Below are 21,911 nucleotides of genomic sequence, written 5' to 3'. Positions count from 1 at the left end.
CACCTGCTGGGATCAAGCGATTCTCCTGCCTCAGCTTCCTAGAGTAGCTGGGATTACAGACATGCTGGAGTCTAACAAGGAAATATCAAAACTTTGGTTCTTTTCTTTTTTTCCCACACTCTCACTGTGTTGCCCAGGCTGGAATGCAGTGGTGCCATCTCAGCTCACTGCAATCTCCACCTCTCAGGTTCAAGCAATTCTTGAAGCCAGCCTCCCGAGTATCTGGGATTACAGACATGTGCCACCACACCCAGCTAATTTTTGTATTTTTAGTAGAGACGAGGTTTCACCATGTTGGCCAAGCTAATCTTGAACTCCTGACCTCAACTGGTCCACCCACCTCGGCCTCCCAAAGTGCTGGGATTACAGATGTGAGCCAAAACGGCCGACATTTTTATTTCCATTTTCTCTGAGACGGAGTTTTGCTCTTATTGCCCAGGCTGGAGTGCAATGGCATGATCTTGGCTCACTGCAACCTCAACCTCCTGGGTTCAAGCAATTCTCTTGCCTCAGCCTCCTGAGTAGCTAGGATTACAGGAATGCATCACCATGCCCAGCTAATTTTGCATTTTTAGTAGAGATGGGATTTCTCCATGTTAGTCAGGCTGGTCTCGAACTCCCGACCTCAGGTGATCCGCCCACCTTGGCCTCCAAGTGTTGAGATTACAGGCGTGAGCCACCACGGCCAGCATTTAAAAAATTTTTTTGAAATGGAGTTTCACTCTTTTTTTTTTTTTTTTTTTTTTTTGAGATGGGAGTCTCGCTTTGTCACCCAGACTGGAGTGCAGTGGTGCCACCTCCGCTCACTGCAAGCTCCGCCTCCCGGGTTCACGCCATTCTCCTGCCTCAGCCTCCCGGGTAGCTGGGACTACAGGTGCCTGCCACCACACCTGGCTAATTTTTTTTTTTGTATTTTTAGTAGAGACGGGGTTTCACCATGTTAGCCAGGATGGTCTCCATCTCCTGACCTCATGATCCGCCCGCCTTGGCCTCCCAAAGTGCCGGGATTACAGGCGTGAGCCACCATGCCCGGCCTTGAAATGGAGTTTCACTCTTGATGCCCAGGCTGGAGTGCAATAACACGATCTCAGCTCACCGCAACCTCCATCTCAGATTCAAGTGATTCTCCCGCCTCAGCATCCTGAGTAGACAGGATTACAGGTGCTCATCACCATGCCCAGCTAATTTTTGTATTTTTACTAGAGAAGGGATTTTGCCATTTAGCCAGGCTGGTCCTGAACTCCTGACTTCAGATGATCCACCCGCCTCGGCCTCCCAAAGTGCTGGGATTACAGATGTGAGCCACCACACGGGACCCTTTTTTTCCTCTAAAGATAGGGTCTTGCTCTGTTGCCCAGGTTAGAGTACTGTGATAAGATGACAGGGCACTTTAAACTTCAAACTCCTCAAGTGATCCTCCCACCTCAGCCTGCTAAATAGCTAGAACTACAGGTACACCACCACCACACCCAGCTAATTTTTTTTTTTTTTAGATGGAGTCTCGCTGTTACCAGGCTGGAGTGCAGTAGTATGATCTCAGCTCATTGCAACCTCTGCCTCCTGGGTTCAAGCTATTCTTCTGCCTCAGCCTCCTGAGTAGCTGGGACTACAGATGCGTGCCACCACCCCCAGCTAATTTCTGTATTTTTAGTAGAGAATTACAGTAGAGAATTTACAGTAGTAAATTCTGTATAGAATTTACAGTAGTAAATTCTGTATAGAATTTACAGTAGTAAATTCTGTATAGAATTTACAGTAGTAAATTCTGTATAGAATTTACAGTAGTAAATTCTGTATAGAATTTACAGTAGTAAATTCTGTATAGAATTTACAGTAGTAAATTCTGTATAGAATTTACAGTAGTAAATTCTGTATAGAATTTACAGTAGTAAATTCTGTATAGAATTTACAGTAGTAAATTCTGTATAGAATTTACAGTAGTAAATTCTGTATTTTCACCATGTTGGTTGGCTAGGATGGTCTCGATCTCTTGACCTTGTGATCCGCTTACCTTGGCCTCCCAAAGTGCTGGGATTACATGCTTGAGCCACCATGCCTGGCCTTATTTATTTTTTTTTTGAGATGCAGTTTCGCTCGTTCCCCAGGCTGGAGTGATATGGTAGTCACGGCTCACCGTAACCTCTGCATCCCAGGTTCAAGCTATTCTCCTGCCTTAGCCTCCCAAGTAGCAGGGATCACATGTGCCCGCCACCACACCCAGCTAATTTTTTTTTTTTTTGAGACGGAGTTTCGCTCTGTCACCCAGGCTAGAGTGCAGTGGTGCGATCTCGGCTCACTGCAACCACCACTTCCCCGGTTCAAGCGATTCTCCTGCCTCAGCCTCCCGAGTAGCTGGGACTACAGGTGCGTGCCACCACGCCCGGCTGATTTTTTGTATTTTTAGTAGAGACAGAGTTCCGCCGTGTTAGCCAGGATGGTCTTGATCTCCTGACCTCATGATCCGCCCACCTCAGCCTCCCAAAGTGCTGGGATTACAGGCGTGAGCCACCACGCTCAGACCTAATTTATATATACATATATATGTTTTTGAGACCAAGTCTTGCTCTGTCGCCCAGGCTGGAGTGCAGTGGTGTGATCTCGGCTCACTGCAAGCTCCGCCTCCCAGGTTCATGCCATTCTCCTGCCTCAGCCTCCCAGGTAGCTGGGACCACAGGCGCCCGCCACCACAACTGGCTAATTTTTTGTGTTGTTAGTAGAGACAGGGTTTCACCGTGTTAGCCAGGATGGTCTCGATCTCCTGACCTCGTGATCTGCCTGCCTTGGCCTCCCAAAGTGCTGGGATTACAGGCGCGAGCCACCATGCCCAGCCCTAATTTTTGTATTTTTAGTAGAGACGGGGTTTCACCATGTTGGCCAGGCTGGTCCGAAACTCCTGACCTCAGGTGATCCACCGGCCTCGGCCTCCCAAAGTGCTGGGATTACAGGTGTGAGCCACCATACCCAGCCCCCAGCCTGATTTCTTGGGCAGAAGTCCCCAACCCTGGGGCCAAGGACTAATACTGGTCCATAGGTGAACGACACAGCACAGAGGTGAGCAGCAAGTGAGCATTACCACCTGAGCTCCGCCTCCTGTCAGATCATTGGTGGCATTAGATTCTTGTAGGAGCACAAACCCTATTGTGAACTGCAAATGTGAGGTATCTAGGCTGCATGCTCCTTATTAGAATCTAATGCCTGGCCAGGTGCGTTGGCTCACACCTGTAATCCCAGTACTTTGGGAGGCTGAGGAGGGCAGATCACTTGAGGCCAGGAGTTCAAGACCAGCCTGGCCAACATGGTGAAACCCCACCTCTACTTCTACTAAAAATACAAAAAATTAGCCAGGCATGGTGGTGCATGCCTGTAATCCCAGTTACCTGGGAGGCTGAGGCAGAATAGCTTGAACTCAGGAGGTGGAAGTTGAAGTGAGCACAGAGAGCACCACTGCATCACAGCCTGGGTGACAGAGTGAGCCTCCGTCTTTAAAAAAAAAAAAAAAAAAAAAAAAACTAACGCCTAATGATGTGAGGTGAAACAGTTTCATCCCAAACCACCCCCCCATCTATGTCTGTGGAAAATTGTCTTCCACAAAACGAGTCCCTGGTGCAAAAAAACTTTGGGGACCACTACTTTAGAGTGCTTACTTAACATATGTTTAATGGGAAAGGCATTTAAATAAACAGAATCCCAATAATTTAATCTGAGCAATATTACCATAAGCTGGATGACATGTTTCTGATAACAATACAGTTACTGTCTTATTGTTATGTCAGCATGCAAAAGAACATGAAAAGAAAAAAATACATAGTATGCAATTTTTTAAAAACAACTTTTACCATCAGACACATAGATAAATTACCCTAACCACAGGTAGGAATTAGAAAGGTAGAAAACAAGAAGGCCGAAGAGGCCAGGCACAGTTGCTCGTGCCTGTAATCCCAGCTCTGTGGGAGGCCGAGGTGGGTTGATCACCTGAGGTCAGGAGTTTGAGACCAGCCTGACCAACATGGTGAAACCCCGTCTCTACTAAAAATATAAAATTAGCCGGGCATGGTGGTGCATGCCTGTAATCCCAGCTACTTGAGAGGTTGAGGCAGGTGAACTACTTAAACCTGGGAGGTGGGGGTTGCAGTGAGCCAAGATCGCACCACTGCACCACAGCATGGACAACAAGAGTGAAACTATCTCCCAAAAAAGAATATATGCAAATGGCCAAGAACCACATAAAAAGTTGCTCCATATCACTAGCTGTGAAGAAAATTCCAATCAAAGCCACAATGAGAAACTACTTTATATCTAATAGGTTATAACTGAAAAAGACAGATAACAAGTATAGATGAGGATATGGACAACTTGAAACTGCTGGTGGGCATGTTAAACTGGTGTAGTTGGCCAGATGCCGTGGCTCATACCTGTAATCCCAGCACTTTGGGAGGCTGAGGCCGGTGGACACAAGGTCAGAAGTTCCAGACCAGCCTGGCCAACATGGTGAAACCCTGTCTCTACTAAAAATACAAAAATTAGCTGGGCATGGTTACACGTGCCTGTAATCCCAGCTACTCGGAAGGCTGACGCAGGAAAATTGCTTGAACCTGGGAGGCGGAGGCTGCAGTGAGCCGAGATGGCGCCACTATACTCCAGCCCAGCCAAGGACAGAGACTCCATCTCAAAAAAATAAATAAATAAATAAAATAAAATTGGTGTAGTCGCCTTTTTTTTTTTTTTTTTTTTTTTTGGGAGGTGAAGTCTTGCCCTGTTGCCCAGTGGTGAAATCTCAGCTCACTGCAACCTCTGCCTCCCTGGTTCAAACAATTCTCGTGCCTCAGCCTCCTGAGTAGCTAGGATTACAGGCATGCATCACCACGCCCAGCTAAATTTTGCATTTTTAGCACAGACGGGGTTTCACCATGTTGGCCAGGCTGGTCTCAAACTCTCGACCTCAAGTGATCCACCTGCCTTGGCCTCCCAAAGTGCTGGGATTACAGGTGTGAGCCACTGTGCCTGAATTATACATTTCAAATGGGTAACTTATATCTCAATAAAGCTGTTACTAAGCATATTTTTTAAAAAAAGACCGGGCGCTGTGGCTCACACCTGTAATCCCAGCACTTTGGGAGGCCGAGGCAGGCGGATCACGAGGTCAGGAGATCAAGACCATCCTGGCTAACATGGTGAAACCCCATCTCTACTAAAATACAAAAAATTAGCCCGGCATGGTGGCGGGCGCCTGTAGTCCCAGCTACTCGGGAGGCTGAGGCAGGAGAATGGCGTGAACCTGGGAGGTGGAGCTTGCAGTGAGCCAAGATTGCGCCACTGCACTCCAGCCTGGGTGACAAAGCAAGACTCCGTCTCAAAAAAAAAAAAAAGGCTCAGGTTTGAGATCACAGACTTCAACGTGAATTGATGCTCCACTTTTCTGCCTGTGAATCCATGGGGAAATTTAACCTCTAAACAGTTTCTTTAGGTACAGTAAGTATAAAAGGGGAGAATGTCTACTTCCCTACAGTGTTTTGAACATAAAATAATATTTAGTTACAGATAACAGGTGCTCAAATAAGTAGGTTTATTATTTCTCTCCGTGGAGTAAAATATTATTTCCTTGCAGCAGTGGTTCTCAAAATGTAGTTTCCATGCCAACAGCAGCAGCAGCATCCAGGCACTCAGAAATACAAATGGTCAGGTACCACTCCAAACCTACTAACTCCAAAATTCTAAGAAGTGGTTTTATCAAGTCCTCCAGTGTAATTACATGGTCAAATTTAAGAACTAGGGCTATATGCCAAAGACATAAGAGGAAACTATGTAGCCAATTACTGCAGAACAGCAGTTTTCAAGATTTCTTAGTCAAAGCTTGAATTTGGGGCTGGGCGTTGTGGTCATGCCTGTAATTCCAGCACTTTGGGAGGCCAAGGCAGGAAAATTGCTTGAGCCCAGGAGTTCGAGATCAACCTGGGTAACATAGTGACACCCGTATCTCTACAAAAAATTTTAAAAATTACCTGGGCGTGGACACACACCTGTAGTCCCAGCTACCTGGGAGGCTGAGGAAGGAAGATTGCTTGAGCCCAGGAGATTGAGGCTGCAGTGAACTATGAACGGCACGTGCCACTGTACTCCATCTTGGGCAACAAAGTGAAACTCTAACACCAAAAAACTTGAATTTGGTCAAAAAATATTGAAGACCCAAAAGAACTTGTTTACATAGGTTATATATAGCAATATTTACTTGTACTCTAAATTAAAACTAGGAATTTAATTTTTTAATTCTTCTTTTTTTATTTGAGATGGAGTTTCACTCTGTTGCCCTGGCTGGAGTGCAATGGTGCCATCTCGGCTCACTGCAACCTCTGCCTCCCGGGTTCAAGCGATTCTCTTGCCTCAGCCTCCTGAGTGGCTGGGATTACAGGCATGCGCCACAACGCCTGGCTGGTTTTTTTGTTGTTGTTGTTTTTTGTTTTTTGTATTTTTAGTAGAGATGGGGTTTCTCCATGTTGGTCCGGCTGGTCTCAAACTCCCAACCTCAGGTGATCCGCCTGCCTCGGCCTCCCAAAGTGCTGGGATTATAGGCGTGAGCCACCATGCCTGGCCCTAATTTTTTTTTTTTTTTTTGAGATAGAGTCTCAGTCTATCACCCAGGCTGGAGTGCAGTGGTGTGATCTTGGAACTACAACTTTGGCTTCCCGGGTTTAAGCGATTTTCTTACCTCTGCCTCCCGAGCAGCTGGAATTACAGGTGCCCACCACGCCTGGCTGTTTTTTTTTGTTTGTTTTTGTATTTTTAGTAGAGATGGGGTTGTCCCATATTGGCCAACCTGGCCTCGAACTCATATCCTCAAGCAATCCACCCACTGCAGCCTCCCAAAGTGCTGAGATTACAGGCATGAGCTACCACGCCTGGCCCAAAACTAGGAATTTTAAAAATTGTAAATCATGCCAGGCACGGTGACTCACACCTGTAATCCCAGCACTTTGGGAGGCCAAGGTGGATGGATCACAAGGTCAGGAGATCAAGACCATCCTGGCTAACACGGTGAAACCCCGTCTACACTAAAACAAAAAAAAAATTAAAAATCAGATAAAGCCAGATGCAGTGGCTCATGCGTGTAATCCCAGCACTTTTGGAGGCCAAGGCAGGCAGGGTCACATGAGGTCAGGAGTTCGAGACCCGCCTGGACAAGATGGTGAAACCCTGTCTGTCCTAAAAATACAAAAACCAGCCAGGTGTGGTGGTGCATGCCTGTAATCCCAGCTAATCGGGAGGCTGAGACAGGAGAACAGCCTGAACCCAGGAGGCACAGGTTGCAGTGAGCCGAGATCACGTCACTCATGCCAGCCTGGGGGACAGAGCAAGACTTGTTCTAGAAAAAAACAAACAAACAAAAATAAAGCCATTATATGTTAACATAAATAACATATTCTCATGAAAAATAACTATTTGCCAAAATAATTATAATAAGAATTGCATTGTTTTACATTTTTGGAAACCTCTTTTTTTTTTTTTTTTTTTGGAGATGGAGTCTCACTCTGTTGCCCAGGCTGGAGTACAGTGACACAATTTTGGCTCACTCAGCTCAATGCAACCTCTGCCTTGAGGGTTCAAGCAATTCTCCTGCCTCAGCCTCCCAAGTAGCTGGGATTACAGGGGCATGCCACCATGTCCAGCTAATTTTTGTATTTTTAGTAGAGACAGGTTTTTGCCATGTTGGCCAGGCTGGTCTCGAACGCCTGAGCTCAAAGTGATCTGCCCACCTCGGCATCCCAAAGTGTTAGGATTACAGGCGTGAGCCACTGCGCCTGACCCATTTTTGCAAACCTCTTTAATGGCTGACTTAATATAATAAGGTAGCTGAATTCTCCTATCTGCTTCTGCACTCAATCTGTTGTGCTATCATACATCACACACGGCCTCTGCAAAACTCCAGTACATGGTCAGGAGAGAATGAAAGTGAAAAAGGCAAATAATACATTGGCATTGTAATAAAAACAGCTTTGACCTTGAGGAACCCTAAAAGGTGCTTGGAGGCTACCAGGAGTCTCTTTTTTTTTTTTTTTTTTTGAGACGGAATCTCCCTCTGTCACCCAGGCTGGAGTGCAGGGGCGTGATCTTGGCTCACTGCAAGCTCCACTTCCCGGGTTCACGCCATTCTCCTGCCTCAGCCTCCCAAGTAGCTGGGACTACAGGCACCCGCCACCACGCCTGCTAATTTTGGTTTTGTATTTTTATTAGAGATGGGGTTTCACTGTGTTAGCCAGGATGGTCTCGATCTCCTGAACTCATGATCCTCCTGATTTGGCCTCCCAAAGTGCTGGGATTACAGACCCCTACGAGTCTTTTGAACTACCATTTGTGAATCACTGCTGGCCAGGAATGGTAACTCATGTCTGTAACCTCAGCACTTTGGGAGGCTAAAGCTGGTAGACTGCTTGAGCTCAGGAGTTCGAGACCAGCCTGGGCAATGTGGTGAAACCCCGTCTCTACCAAGAATACAAAAAAATTAGCCAGGCGTGGTTGTGAGCCAACTGTGGTCCCAGCAACTCAGGAGGCTGAGGTGGGAGAACTACTTGAACTCAAGAGGCAGAGGTTGCAGTGACGCAAGATCGTGTCACTGTACTCTGGCATGAGTGACAGTGAGACCCCCATCTCAGAAAAAAATAAGGGTAAGGAAAAAAAGAGAACCACTACTATTGTGTTAAACACATAGTATGTTTTTAAATTATAATACCACTTGCTTAAAACAAAATGTCAAAAATCTGGTTACTATCACTGAATCATAGCTCATATGCTTCATGCTTTACTGTATTTCTTAATTTACTTTTCTTTTTTTTTTTTGTTGAGGCAGGAGTCTCACTCTGTTGCCTAGGCTAGAATGCAGTGGCACAATCTTGGCTCACTGCAACCTCCTCCTCCCGGGTTCAAGTAATTCTCCTGCCTCAGCCTCCTGAGTAGCTGGGATTACTGGCACCTGCCACCGTGCCTGGCAAATTTTCATATTTTTAGTTGAGACGAGGTTTCACCACGTTGGCCAGGCTGGTCTCGAACTCCTGACCTTAAGTGATATGGACACCTAGGCATCCCAAAGTGCTGAGATTACAAGGATGAGCCACTGCACCCAGATGATTTTTCTTCTTTTAAAATGAGTTATTATCTGATCAATTGATTTTCCTTAGAAATCATTTATCAGGCCAAGTGAGGTGGGTCATGCCTGTAATCCTAGCATTTTGGGAGGCCAAGGCAGGTGGATCACCTGAGGTAAGGAGTGCGAGACTAGCCTGGCCAACATGGTTAAACCCTGTCTCTAATAAAAATACAAAAATTACCCAGACTTGGTGGTGTGCACCTGTAATCCCAGTGACTCAGGAGGCTGAGGTAGGACAATAGCTTGAACCTGGGGCACGGAGGTTGCAGTGAGCCGAGAACACGGCACTGCACTCCAGCCTCAGCGACAAAGACTCTGTCTCAAAAAAAAAAAAGAAAGAGAGAAATTACTTATCAATGCTCAAGCTTCCAAAATAAACAATTAAATAGCTAATGTGGCTAATGGCTATTGTTAGCAGAAATACTAGGGAGTTAGAACCTCCCAATCTACCTCCTAAGTGGTGGCACCTGTCCATCACTCCAGAAATGAACAAAATTATAAATAATCTGATGTCATTTTATATCCAAAACAGTAAGAATTTAAAATTAGGGGAATAAGAGTTAAGAGTAAATTTAAGGGCTGGGTGTGGTGGCTCACGCCTGTAATCCCAGCACTTTGGGAGGCCAAGGTAGGCAGATCACAAGGTCAGGAGATCAAGACCATCCTGGCTAACATGGTGAAACCCCATCTCTACTAAAAATACAAAAAAATTAGCTGGGTGTGGTGGTGGGCACCTGTAGTCCCAGCTCCTTGGGAGGCTGAGGCAGGAGAATGGTGTGAATCCAGGAGGCAGAGCTTGCAGTGAGCTGAGATAGCGCCACTGCACTCCAGCCTGGGTGAAAGAGCAAAATTCTGTCTCGAAAAAAAAAAACAAAAAAGAAATTAAATGTTATTTATATTGCTTCCCTTCAATTTTTTAAATTTATATAAGAGCCAAACTTTTTCATTGGGTAGAAAATTACTAAATAATCATATTAAGAATTTGGAAAAAGGCCAGGCGTGGTGACTCAGGCCTGTAATCCCAGCACTTTGGGAGGCCAAGGCAGGCGGATCACGAGGTCAAGAGATTGAGACCATCCTGGCCAATCAACATGGTGAAACCCTGTCTCTCCTAAAAATACAAAAAAAATTAGCTCAGAAGGTGGAGGCAGGAGAACCACTTGAACCCAGGAGGCAGAGGTTGCAGTGAGCCAAGATCATGCCACTGCACTCCAGCCCAGGCGATAGAGCAAGACTCAAAAAAAAAAAAAAGAATTTGGAAACAAAAAAAACCCCCACAACAATTCTATCATTCAGATACAACAACTGTCAACATCTTTTTTTAAAAAAAGTTTTACATTTTACTTGAAATTAAAATGAAATGAGGTGCTAAGTGCTGTGGCTCATGCCTGTAATCCTAAATCAGGAGGCTATGGCAGGAGGATCACTTGAGGCCAGGAGTTTGAGGCCAGCCTAGGCAACATAGCAAGACCCCTCTATCCACAAAAAGTAAAAATATTAGCCAGGCCTGGTGGTGCATGCCTGTAGTCCCAGCTACTCCAGAGTCTGAAATGGCAGGATCAATTGTGCCCAGGAGTTCAAGGCTGCACTGAGCTATGATTGTGCCACTCTACTCTGTAGCTGTAGTCCCAGCTACTCAGGAGGCTGAGGTGGGAGGATCCCTTAAGCATGGGAGGTTGAAGTTGCAGTGAGCCTCTGATCACACCACTGCATTCCAGCCTGGGTGACATAGCAAGACTCCGTCTCAAAAAAATAAAAAAAATAAAAAATTAGTTGGGCATAGTAGCTGTAGTCCAAGCTACTCAGGAGGCTGAAGCATGAGGATCACTTGAGCCCAGGAAGTCCAGACTGCAATGAGCTGTGATCATGCCACTGCACCTCAGCATGGACGACAGAGCCAAGCTTGGCTAAAATTTCTTTCTTTTTTTTTTTTTTGTGATGGGGTCTGTGCTCTATTGCCCAGGCTAGAGTGCAGTGGCACGATCTCGGCTCACTGCAACCTCCGCCTGGGCTCAAGTGATCCTCCAGCCTCAGCCTCCTGAGTAGCTGGGATCACAGTCATGCACCACCATGCCTGGCCAATTTTTTGTATTTTTGGTAGAGATGGGAGTTTTGCCATGTTGCCCAGGCTGGTCTAGAACTCCTGAGCTCAAGCAATCCACTCGCCTTGGCCTCCCAAAATGCTAGGATTACAGGCATGAGCAACCACACCCAGCCAAACTTGGCTAAAATTTAAATTTTAAGTAGAAAGGAATAAAACTACTCTTGCAGGTATCATATAGCACAAACCATCTCTCTAGCATCCTGTAGGTTAGAAATTTGTGATAAGACTTTTAGAACTACTTGAATAAGGCAAAAAAGCCTCAAGTAGAAAATTATTATTATTATTATTATTTAGTATTTTTTTTTTGAGATAGTCTCGTTCCGTCGCCCAGGCTGGAGTGCAGTGACGCAATCTCGGCTCACGGCAACCTCCGCCTCCCAGGTTCAAGCAATTCTCTGCCTCAGCCTCCCGAGTAGCTGGGATTACAGATGCCCACCACCACACCTGGCTACTTTTTTGTATTTTTAGTAGAGACGGGGTTTCACCATCTTGGCCAGGCTGATCTTGAACTCCTGACCTCATGATCCACCCGCCTTGGTCTCCCAAAGTGCTGGGATTAGAGGCATGAGCCACCACACCCAGCCGAAAATTATTTTTTAAAGAAAAAAAGGACGTTTCCTCCAATTACACTTATAACTTGCATTAACAGTTGATAATCTGTGTGGGTGAGGGGACCACAAAGAGCACTCTAAAAGGTTGGTGAAAATACAAAGGGGGGGGGGGGAATTTTTTTTTTTTTTTTTTTTTGAGATAAAGTATTCTCAAGCGATCCTTCCACCTCAGCCTCTTCAGTAGCTGGGATTACAGATGTGTACCACTACATCCGGCTAATTTTATTTTTAGTAGAGACAAAGTCTCACTATGTTGCCCAGGCTGGTCTTGAATTCCTGAACTCAAAGGATCCTCCTGCCTCAGCCTCCCAAAGTACTGAGATTACAGGTATGAGCCACTGCACCCAGCCTATGATTCTTACTCAAAAGAGCAGTAACAATTATCATCAAACTAATGTATCTCTAACTTGCTCATCAAGGTAATGTGAGCTGTAAATATACATATGTGTATGTGTGTGTTTTGAAGTCTCTAGTCAATTCCCAACCTTTAGTTCTAAAGCTACCCCAGTGGACTTCTACTCTGTGTATCCTCTACTTCTCAGCTTAGGGCACTCTAAGAACTGCCCCACTTTCCCCAAAAGTTCTTTCCTACATGTATTCGTCACCAAATTTTTTTTTTTTTTTTTGGAGACAGAGTTTCACCCGCATTGCCCAGGCTGGAGTGCAATGGCGCGATCTCAGCTCACTGCAACCTCGGCTTCCCAGGTTCAAGCAATTCTCCTGCCTTAGCCTCCGAATAGCTGGGACTATAAGCACCTGCCAACATGCCCGGCTAATATTTGTATTTTTAGCAGAGATGAGGTTTCACCATGTTGGCCAGGCTGGTCTCAAACTCCTGACCTCAGGTGATCCGCCTGCCTCAGCCTCCCAAGGTGCTGGGATTATAAGCATGAGCCACCACGCCTGGCCTTTCATCACCTAATTCTGTCTACTTATTCTCTTTTATCAATTTCTTAGATTTAGTGGTTTTTAAATGGTACTCATTTTTTCCAGCACTCTTAAAAATGCTTTGTTGTTCTGTTTTTTATAGAGACAGGGTCTTGCACTTTTGCCCAGGATGGAGTGCAGTGGCGTGATCACAGCTCACTGCAACTTCAAACTCCTGGGCCCAAGGAGTTCCTCAGCCTTCTGAGTAGCTGGAACTACAAGTGCACACCACCATGCCCAACTAATTTTTGTGTTTTTCTGTAGAGATGAGGTTTTACCATGTTTCCCAGCCTGGTCTCAAACTCCTGGCCTCAAGTCATCTACATACTTCAGCTTCCCAAACAGCTGGGATTACAGGTGTGAGCCACCATGCCTGGCCTGGCCAGAATTCTTTATTTTTTAAAAGTATCTTTTTAGTCACTTGGGGAAAACATACATTCTTATGATTCTATCACACTGAGTGTATCTCATGGATGTCATTATATTTGTTTCTTCTTTCATTTACATAGAGTTTAGGGAGAAAGATGACATTAATAGTGATCTCGATCAGTGGCTTTTCTTTTTTCTGAGACAGAGTCTGCTCTGTCACCCAGGCTGTGGTGCAGTGGTGCGATCTTGATTCACTGCAACCTCTGCCTCCCAGGTTCAAGCATTCATCAGTTTATCTTGAACATAAAGTCTCAAAAAATTCTCCAAACTTAAATCCCCAAACTTTTTTTTTTTTTCCGAGAGAGAGACTCTCACTCTATCGCCCAGGCTGCAGTGCAGTGGTGTGACCTTGGCTCTCTGCAAGCTCCGCCTCCCGGGTTCACGTCATTCTCCTGCCTCAGCCTCCCAAGTAGCTGGGACTACAGGCACCCGCCACCAGGCCAGGCTAATTTTTTGTATTTTTAGTAGAGACGGGGTTTCACTGTGTTAGCCAGGATGGTCTTGATCTCCTGACCTGGTGATCCGCCCGCCTCAGCCTCCCGAAGTGCTGGGATTACAGGCATGAGCCACCGTACCCAGCCCCAAACTCTTTAATCTTATGAGAAAGTGGGACCAGGTGTAATGGCTTGTGCCTGTAATCCAAACACTTTGTATTTGTGATCCAAACACCCACAAAGTGGGTGGCTCGATTGAACTCAGGAGTCCCAAGACCAGCCTAGGGGCCAGGTGCAATGGCTCATGCCTGCATTTTGGGAGGCTGAGGCAAGTGAATCACTTAAGGTCAGGAGTTCAAGACCAGTCTGTCCAATATGGTGAATGAAACCCCATCTCTACTGAAAAAAGTACAAAAATTGGCCGGGCGTGGTAAGAAAGAGGAGGTCAAAGCTGTAAAAAACAGCAGAATAATTTGAGCCAGAAAATCAGCCTTCTTTTCTCCTTTTTTTTTGAGACGCCTTTCCTGTCCTTAGTGTAAAAGGCTGGAGTGCAGTGGCACAATCACAGCTCACTGCAACCATGACCTCCCAGGTTCAGGTGATCCTCCCACTTCAGCCTCCTGAGTACCTGGGATCACACGAGCAAGCCACCACACGCAGTTAATTTTTGTACTTTTGTACAGACGGGATTTCGCCGTGTTGCCCAGGCTGGTCTCAAACTCCTAGGCTCAAGGAATCCACTCACCTCAGCCTCCCAAAGTGCTGGGATTACAGGTGTGAGCCACCATGCCTGGGCCAGCCTTCTTTTACTTACCTTTCCTGTACCTTTTCTTCCTTACAAAGACAAAACAAGGCTGGGCGTGGTGGTTCATGCCTATAATCCCAGCACTTTGGGAGGCCGAGGTGGGCAGATCACTTAAGGTCAGGAGTTCAAGACCACCCTAGCCAACATGGTGAAACCCCGTTCTACTAAAAATACAAAAATTTGCCAGGCGTGCTAGCTTGAACCCCAGAGATGGAGGTTGCAGTGAGCCAAAATAATGCCACTGCACTCTAGCCTGGGCAACAGAGTGAGGCTCTGTCTCAAAAAGTAAGTAAATAAATATAAAAATAAAAAATGAGTAAATCTCAGCCTGGGCAACATGGTGAAATTCTGGCTCTATCAAAAATACAAAAAATTAGGCAGGCGTTGGTGGTGTGCGCCTGTGGTCCCATGTACTCGGGAGGCTGAGGTGGGAGGATCACTTGAGCCTGGGAGGCTGGGGTTGCAGCGAGCCAAGATCACACCACTGCACTCCAACCCAGGTGACAGAATGAGACCCTGTCTCCATTAAAAAAAAAAAAACTCTCCATATGCCAGATACTTTATTATCATATTCAGTCTCATTAAATGGTATTATCCCTATTTAACTGATGAACAAACTGGAGGTAAAGATTAAGCTCATGCCAACAATTGAGTGGTCAAGTCAAATTTAAACCCAGTACTGAAGCTTCAGAGGCTATGTCCTTCCAATATATTCATCTGCATTTTTGAGGGGCTACAGTGAAACCTACTTCAGCTGGGAACAGTGGCTCATGCCTATAATCCCAGCACTTTGGGAGGCTGAGCCATGAGGACTGCTGGAGGCCAGGAGTTCAACACCAGCCTGAGCAACATGGCAAGAGTCCATCTCTACCAAAAATGAAAAAATTAGCTGAGCATGGTGGCACGCACCTGTAGTCCTAGCTACTCGGGAGGCTGAGGTGAGAGCATCACCTGAGTCCAGGAGGTAGAGGCTGCAGTGAGCCATGATCATGTCACAGCACTCCAGCCTAGGCAAGTGAAATCCTGTCTCTAAAAAAACAAAAAGAAAAAATGAAGGAAAGGAAAACCTTCTATCTCACCAGGCACACCTCTCCATACTCCTGCCTCTCCAGCATGTTCCAGTCCCTTTCCTATTCTCTTAGTATAAAAAGACTTCCAGAATACAATGAAATTAAACCATAATAGACAATGGCAAGAAAACTGCATTTGCAACTGGAGGAGCCTGTTGTCTCACATAAAGACCTCTAAAGAGGAAAACTTTGGCCAGGCACGGTGGATCACACCTGTACTTTGGAGGTCAAGGTCGGTGGATCACCTGAGATCAGAAGTTCAAGAACAGCCTGATCAACATGGTGAAACCCTGTTTCTACTAAAAATACAAAAATTAGCCGGCACAGTGGCAGGTGCCTGGAATCCCACCTACTCAGGAGGTTGAGGCAGGAGAATCGCTTGAACCCAAGAGGCAGAGGTTGCAGTGAGTCGAGATCATGCCACTGCACTCCAGCCTGGGTGATACAGTGGGACTCCATCTCAAAAAAAAAAAAAAAAAGGAAAACATTTTACCTTCTCAACAAATGTACTAGTTTCTCGTCTTTCAGAAAGCTTATCATCAATTAGCATTTTTTTTTTGTGCCTTACAATTTTTATTTTTTTGAGATGGGATCTCACTCTGTCACCCAGGCTGGAGTGCAGTGGCACGATCTCAGCTCACTGTAACCTCCACCTCCCAGGCTCAAGTGATTCTCCCATCTCAGCCTCCCTAGTAGCTAAGACCATAGGCGGGCATCACCACACCCAGCTAATTTTTTCTTATTTTTGGTAGAAACAGGGTTTCACCACGTTGCCCAGGCTGGTTTTAACCTCCTGGGCTCAAGCAATCCTCCCACCTCAGCTTCCCAAATAGCTGGGACTACAAGTACATACCACCACTGGGTAATTTTTTTTTATTTTTTGTAGAGATGGGGTTTTGCCATGTTGCCCAGGCTGGCCTCAAACTTCTGGACTCAATGATCCGCCCGCCTTGGCATCCCAAAGTGCTCGGATCACAGGCACCCACAAATACACTTAGCCGTTTTGTGGCTTATAGACAACAAACACAGACCCAGAAATCCATTGGTAATCTGAGTTATGGAATCACACAAGTTAATGAAGATCACTGAAATACATCAGCCTTTCCATTTTTAAATTAATTTCAAATGTTACACTATCAGTCTATCAGCCAAATCAGCCCTCCTGTGTTCTGTCTCTATTCAGGATGACACAAATAGAAAGGAAGCCTCAGATGGGCGCGGTGGCTCACACCTGTAATCCCAGCATTTTGGGAGGCCCAGGTGGGCGGATCATGAGGTCAGGAGATCGAGACCATGCTGGCTAACATGGTGAAACCCCGTCTCTACTTAAAATACAAAAAAATTGCCAGGCGTGGTGGCTGGTGCCTGTAGTCCCAGCTACTCGTGAGGCTGAAGCAGGAGAATGGTGTGAACCTGGGAGGCGGAGCTTGCAGTGAGCCAAGATCGCGCCACTGCACTCCAGCCTGGGGAACAGAGCGAGACTCCATCTCAGGAAAAAAAACAAAAGAAAAGAAAGGAAGCCTCAGTCATATGAAGCTATCACACCTAAACCCAGTACCAAAAGGTCTCTAATTTCTAAACTATTCAGCTCTCCACAGCAAAGATCAAATATTTGGGCCGGGCGCAGTGGCTCATGCCTGTAATCCCAGCACTTTGGGAGGCTGAGGCAGGTGAATCACGAGGTCAGGAGATCGAGACCATCCTGGCTAACATGGTGAAACCCCGTCTCTACTAAAAACACAAAAAAATTAGCTGGGCGTGGTGGCATCCGCCTGTAGTCCCAGCTATTTGGGAGGCTGAGGCAGGAAAATGGCGTGAACCCAGGAGGCAGAGCTTGCAGTGAGCGGAGATTGCACCACTGCACTCCAGCCTGGGCAACAGAGCGAGACTCCGTCTCAAATAAAAAAGACCAAATATTTGTGGTGTTTTAGTTTACAGTACTTGAAAATATTTTTAAGGCCAGGCATGGCAGCTCATATTTGTAATCTCAGCTCTTTGGGAGGCCAAGGGAGGAGAATATCTTGAGGCCAAGAGTTCAAGACCAGCCTGGGCAACATAGGGAGACTCCATCTCTACAAAAAAAAAAAAAAATTTAATTAGCTGCACGTGGTGGTACATGCCTGTGGTCCCAGCTACTTGGAGGTTGAGGCTGGATGATCGCTTGAGCCTGGGAGGTCAAAGCTGCAGTGAGGAGTGACTGTGCCACTGCACTACAGCCTAGGTGACAGAGCAAGACCCTGTCCCTCAAAAAAAAAAAAAAAAAGGCGCCGTGGCTCATCCCTGTAATCCTAGCACTTTGGGAGCCTGAGAAGGGCAGATTACCTGAGGTCAGAAGTTCAAGACCAGCCTGGCCAACATGGTGAAACCCAGTCTCTACTAAAAATACAAAAATTAGCCAGGTGTGGTAGCACATGCTTGCAATCCCAGCTACTCAGGAAGCTGAGGCAGGAGAATCGCTTGAACCCAAGAGGTGCAGGTTGCAGTGAGCCGAGATCGCTCCATTGCATTCTAGCCTGAGCAACAAGAGCGAAACTCCAACTCAAAAAAAAAAAAAAAAAAGGCTGGGCATGGTGGCTCACACCAGTAATCCCAGCACTTTGGGAGGCCGAGGCAGACAGATCTCTTGAGGTCTGGAGTTCAACCCCAACATGGGGAAACCCAGTCTCTATTAAAAATACAACAAAAATTGCTGAGGGTGGTAGTGCACACCTGTAGTCCCAGCTACTCGGGAGGCTGAGGCATGAGAATAGCTTGAACACAGGGGACAGAGGCAAGAATGCGCCACTGCACTCCAGCCTGGGTGACAGAATGAGACTGTCTCAAAATAGAAAAGAAAAAAACAACCCATGTGTGGCCGGGTGCGGTGGCTGATGCCTGTAATCCCAGCACTTTGGGATGAGGAGGCAGGCGGATCACGAGGTCAGGAGTTCAAGACCAGCCTGGCCAACATAGTGAAACCCCGTCTCTATTAAAAGTATAAAAAATTAGCTGGGTGTGTTGGCGGGCATCTGGAATCCCAGCTACTCAGGAGGCTGGGGCAGGAGAATCCATCCTGGGCCACAGTGCAAGACTCTATCTCAAAAAAAGAAGAAACAAACAAAGAAAACAACCCCAGTACAATGACATGGCAGCACCACAGAGTGTTGGTCAGCCTCGGAAAGCCAGTCCCCCACCATCACTGACATCGCCGCCGGCGGGGTCACGTGCCGGGACCGGGTTCCGGTGTGGAGAGCCCCTCATCCTGGGAAAAGCTGCTGCCAGAAAGGTGGCCGCCCCCTCACTCATCACGCAAGGCACGTTGAACCTGATGCTAAACCATTCATAGATGACCTGCTTCTGGGTTGGGGTTTCCCAGGTAGCTAAGCAGATCCCTGGCTGCAATCTATTCAAAGTCAGCCCTTGACACTGGGGTTTGTTTTAAAAAAAAAAAAAAAAAAAGCTTAAAGAAAAAGGAAAAGAAAGAAAAAATATTTAGTCCACATTAACTTTGAAAATCTTAGTGTTAAATAACCTATAACATCCACATAGATGTGATGATCCCACTAACTAAAACACTGACAACAAATAAAGTACATTAAACAGGCTGCACCTCAGCATTTCCCATATACCTGAACCTGCTGCGGCTGCTGAACCTGGATCTGCTGTTCTTGCTGGGTTTGTGGCTGAACACTGGTGGTGACTGGACAGGCAAGTTCAAGCAAAGACCCAGCCACTTCAGTGCTGTCTGTGTATATGCAGTTCCCACCCTGTTGGTACACCATGGTAGTGGTGGCTGTCTGCTGGAACTCCTGAAGGGCTTCTGGCCCCTTAGAGGCCAGTGAGTCCAGAAATTCCTTCATCCTGTGTTGCGGGACAGACCGTGCCTTTACTCGGATGTACTCTTCAAAGGAGATGGTGTTCTCTAGGGAATTATTCATATTGCAGAGTCCTTAGGGTTCCTAGAAATAAACAGAAGTCAAAATTATATTACTGTTTTTAGAGGAAATGCCCAGAAGCAATTACCCTTACACAAGAGTGGAATATATTCAGGGCAGCTGTATACATATAGAATCAAAAAATAAAGTTTTATTATACCACCTTATTTTTTCAGTTAATGGATGTTTGAAAATTATTTCTATTAACATTTCTTAAATAAAACTATCACACTGAAAACAAAAAAAAAACACATGCTTCACAATACTGGATGAAACAGGCTGAAAACACACTTCCCACCCAGCACTAGGTCAATCCCATCTTCTCTGCAGAGCCAAGCACTGGACAGTAAATGTCACGTGCAAAACTGCTCTGTGACTATCACAGAGAGGACACCAAGCAAGGAGGAAGCTAGGGGCAGGAATTCCTATGGATATGTTTTATTTCCAAGTATTTCCTATAGCAGAGGCAGGTATGCCACCTAGTTGTGGCAAGACACAAGAGGCAGAGGATATGTTCTTCATCTCCCAACAGAAAAACCAAAAATCCTATTTTGCCATATGCTGCTCACATTCTTTTCCAACACAGCTTATTGGTTAAGAGCATGGACTCTAGAGCCAGGCTGCTTGGGTTCAAATCCCAACTTTATGTCTCGTTTATTATGTAACTCTAGAAAAGTCAATTAACCTTAGTTTTCTTGTGAGTAAAATGGGGATACAATAGTACTTACCTCACAGTTGACATAAGGATTAAATAAGGCATTTAGAAAATCATCTAACACATAGATAGCACTACATAAATGTAACTAATACTATTAAAATAATTCTGGAAAAAAGGTAAATAGTGCTTTAAATATCCAGGTCACTACTAAAATTCAGAAATAAATTCTACAAGTTTTCATCAGGTATTTATTTACCTTAAGAATTAACCTGCAGACGTACAGTTAACTCTCATTACCTGAGGGAAAAGTGTGCAATCTGTGGACTGCTGACCCCTGTCGCTGCTACGTTTGTACCATCCTCCCTTCAACAGCCCGGCCTCCAGAACAAAAGTAGCAGCAGGATGAAAGAGTAACAGAAAACAAGCAAACGTTTTTGCCAAAAAGGATTCTCAGACAATTCTGAATGTCTGGAAAGGTGATTTGTTCCCTTGAGCAATCAGGATAGATATACTAGACTGACCAGATGCTCTACCTTATGTTACAGATATAAAATATGTGGGTAAACATCTCCTTTCTTCTACCTAGGTTCTAAATTCTTGGTAGACAAGACTATGTCCTGGTTCTCTCTCAATAGCTCACCCATGGTAGGTGCTTCATATATACCTGCTGCATTTGAAATTCAATGTGGAACAGGAAGAATTATGGTGTTTTTTTTGTTTTGTTTTCTTTTGTTTTGAGACGGAGTCTCATTCTGTTGCCCAGGCTGGAGTGCAGTGGCTTGATCTTGGCTCACTGCAAGCTCCACAGCCTGGGTTCACAGCATTCTCCTGCCTCAGCCTCCCGAGTAGCTGGGACTACAGGCACCCGCCACCACGCCCAGCTAATTTTTTTTGTATTTTTAGTAGAGACGAGGTTTCACCATCTTAGCCAGGATGGTCTCGATCTTCTGACCTCATGATCTGCCCGCCTCAGCCTCCCAAAGTGCTGAGATTACAGGCGTGAGCCACCACGTCCGTCCTTTTTTTTTTTTTTTTTTTTGAGTTGGAGTCTCCCTCTGTCGCCCAGGCTGGAGTGCAGTGGCGCGATCTCGGCTCACTGCAGCCTCCCAGGTTCAAGTGAGTTTCCTGCCTCAGCCTCCCGAGTAGCTGGGACTACAGGTGCCCACCACCATGCCCAGCTAATTTATGTATTTTTAGTAGAGACTGGGTTTCGCCATGTTGGCCAGGCTGGTCTCAAACTCCTGACTTCAGGTGACCCGCCCGCCTTGGCCTCCCAAAGTGCTGGGATTATAGGTGTGAGCCACCCAATTGTTTCTGTAATATCCATAGCTCCACGGACTCAAGCAATCCTTCCACCTCAGCCTGGGCAACATGGAGAAACCCCATTTCTACAAAAAAATATATAGAAATTAACTGGGTGTGGTGGTATGCACCTGTAGTCCCAGCTACTACGGAGGCTAAGGTAGAAGGACTGCTTGAGCCCAGAGATCGAGGCTGCAGTGAGCTGAGATCACTCCAATGCACTCCAGCCTAGGCGACAGAGCGTAACTCTGTCTAAAAAAAAAAAAAAATTAAGTTATCGGCTGGTCACAGTGGTACACACATGTAGTCTCAGCTACTCAGGAGGCTGAGGTGGGAGGACTACTTGAGACCAGGTCTTTGGGCTGGGAAACCTAGACAGACTTTCATCTGTTAAAAATAAATAAATAAATAAATAAAATAAAATAATAATAATTAAGTGGTCAACGATGTTCACATCACACATAAAGAGAGCATCAGGCCAAGCACACTTTGCCTAACTACACATTGAGAGAAGGCTACTT

At 45.8% G+C, this 21,911-nt stretch overlaps 1 protein-coding gene across 5 annotated transcripts in view; it reads right to left on the bottom strand.

Moving 5' to 3' along the window:
* QRICH1 (glutamine rich 1) overlaps nt 1-21,911 on the bottom strand; it is a 67,165-nt gene that overhangs the window by 28,579 nt on the left and 16,675 nt on the right. For all 5 annotated transcript variants that reach the window (XM_054481671.2, XM_054481670.1, XM_054481669.2 and 2 more), the window contains one exon: nt 19,125-19,454. In XM_054481671.2, the coding sequence (XP_054337646.1) occupies nt 19,125-19,433 (309 nt within the window). In that variant the 5' untranslated portion in view covers nt 19,434-19,454. The remainder of the gene's footprint in view (nt 1-19,124; nt 19,455-21,911) is intronic.

Source organism: Pongo pygmaeus, chromosome 2 (assembly GCF_028885625.2).
Source record: "Pongo pygmaeus isolate AG05252 chromosome 2, NHGRI_mPonPyg2-v2.0_pri, whole genome shotgun sequence".
Classification (NCBI taxonomy): Eukaryota; Metazoa; Chordata; class Mammalia; order Primates; family Hominidae; genus Pongo; species Pongo pygmaeus.
The sequence above is the reverse complement of the archived record's forward strand: the minus strand, read 5'-3'. Positions and strand labels throughout refer to the sequence as shown.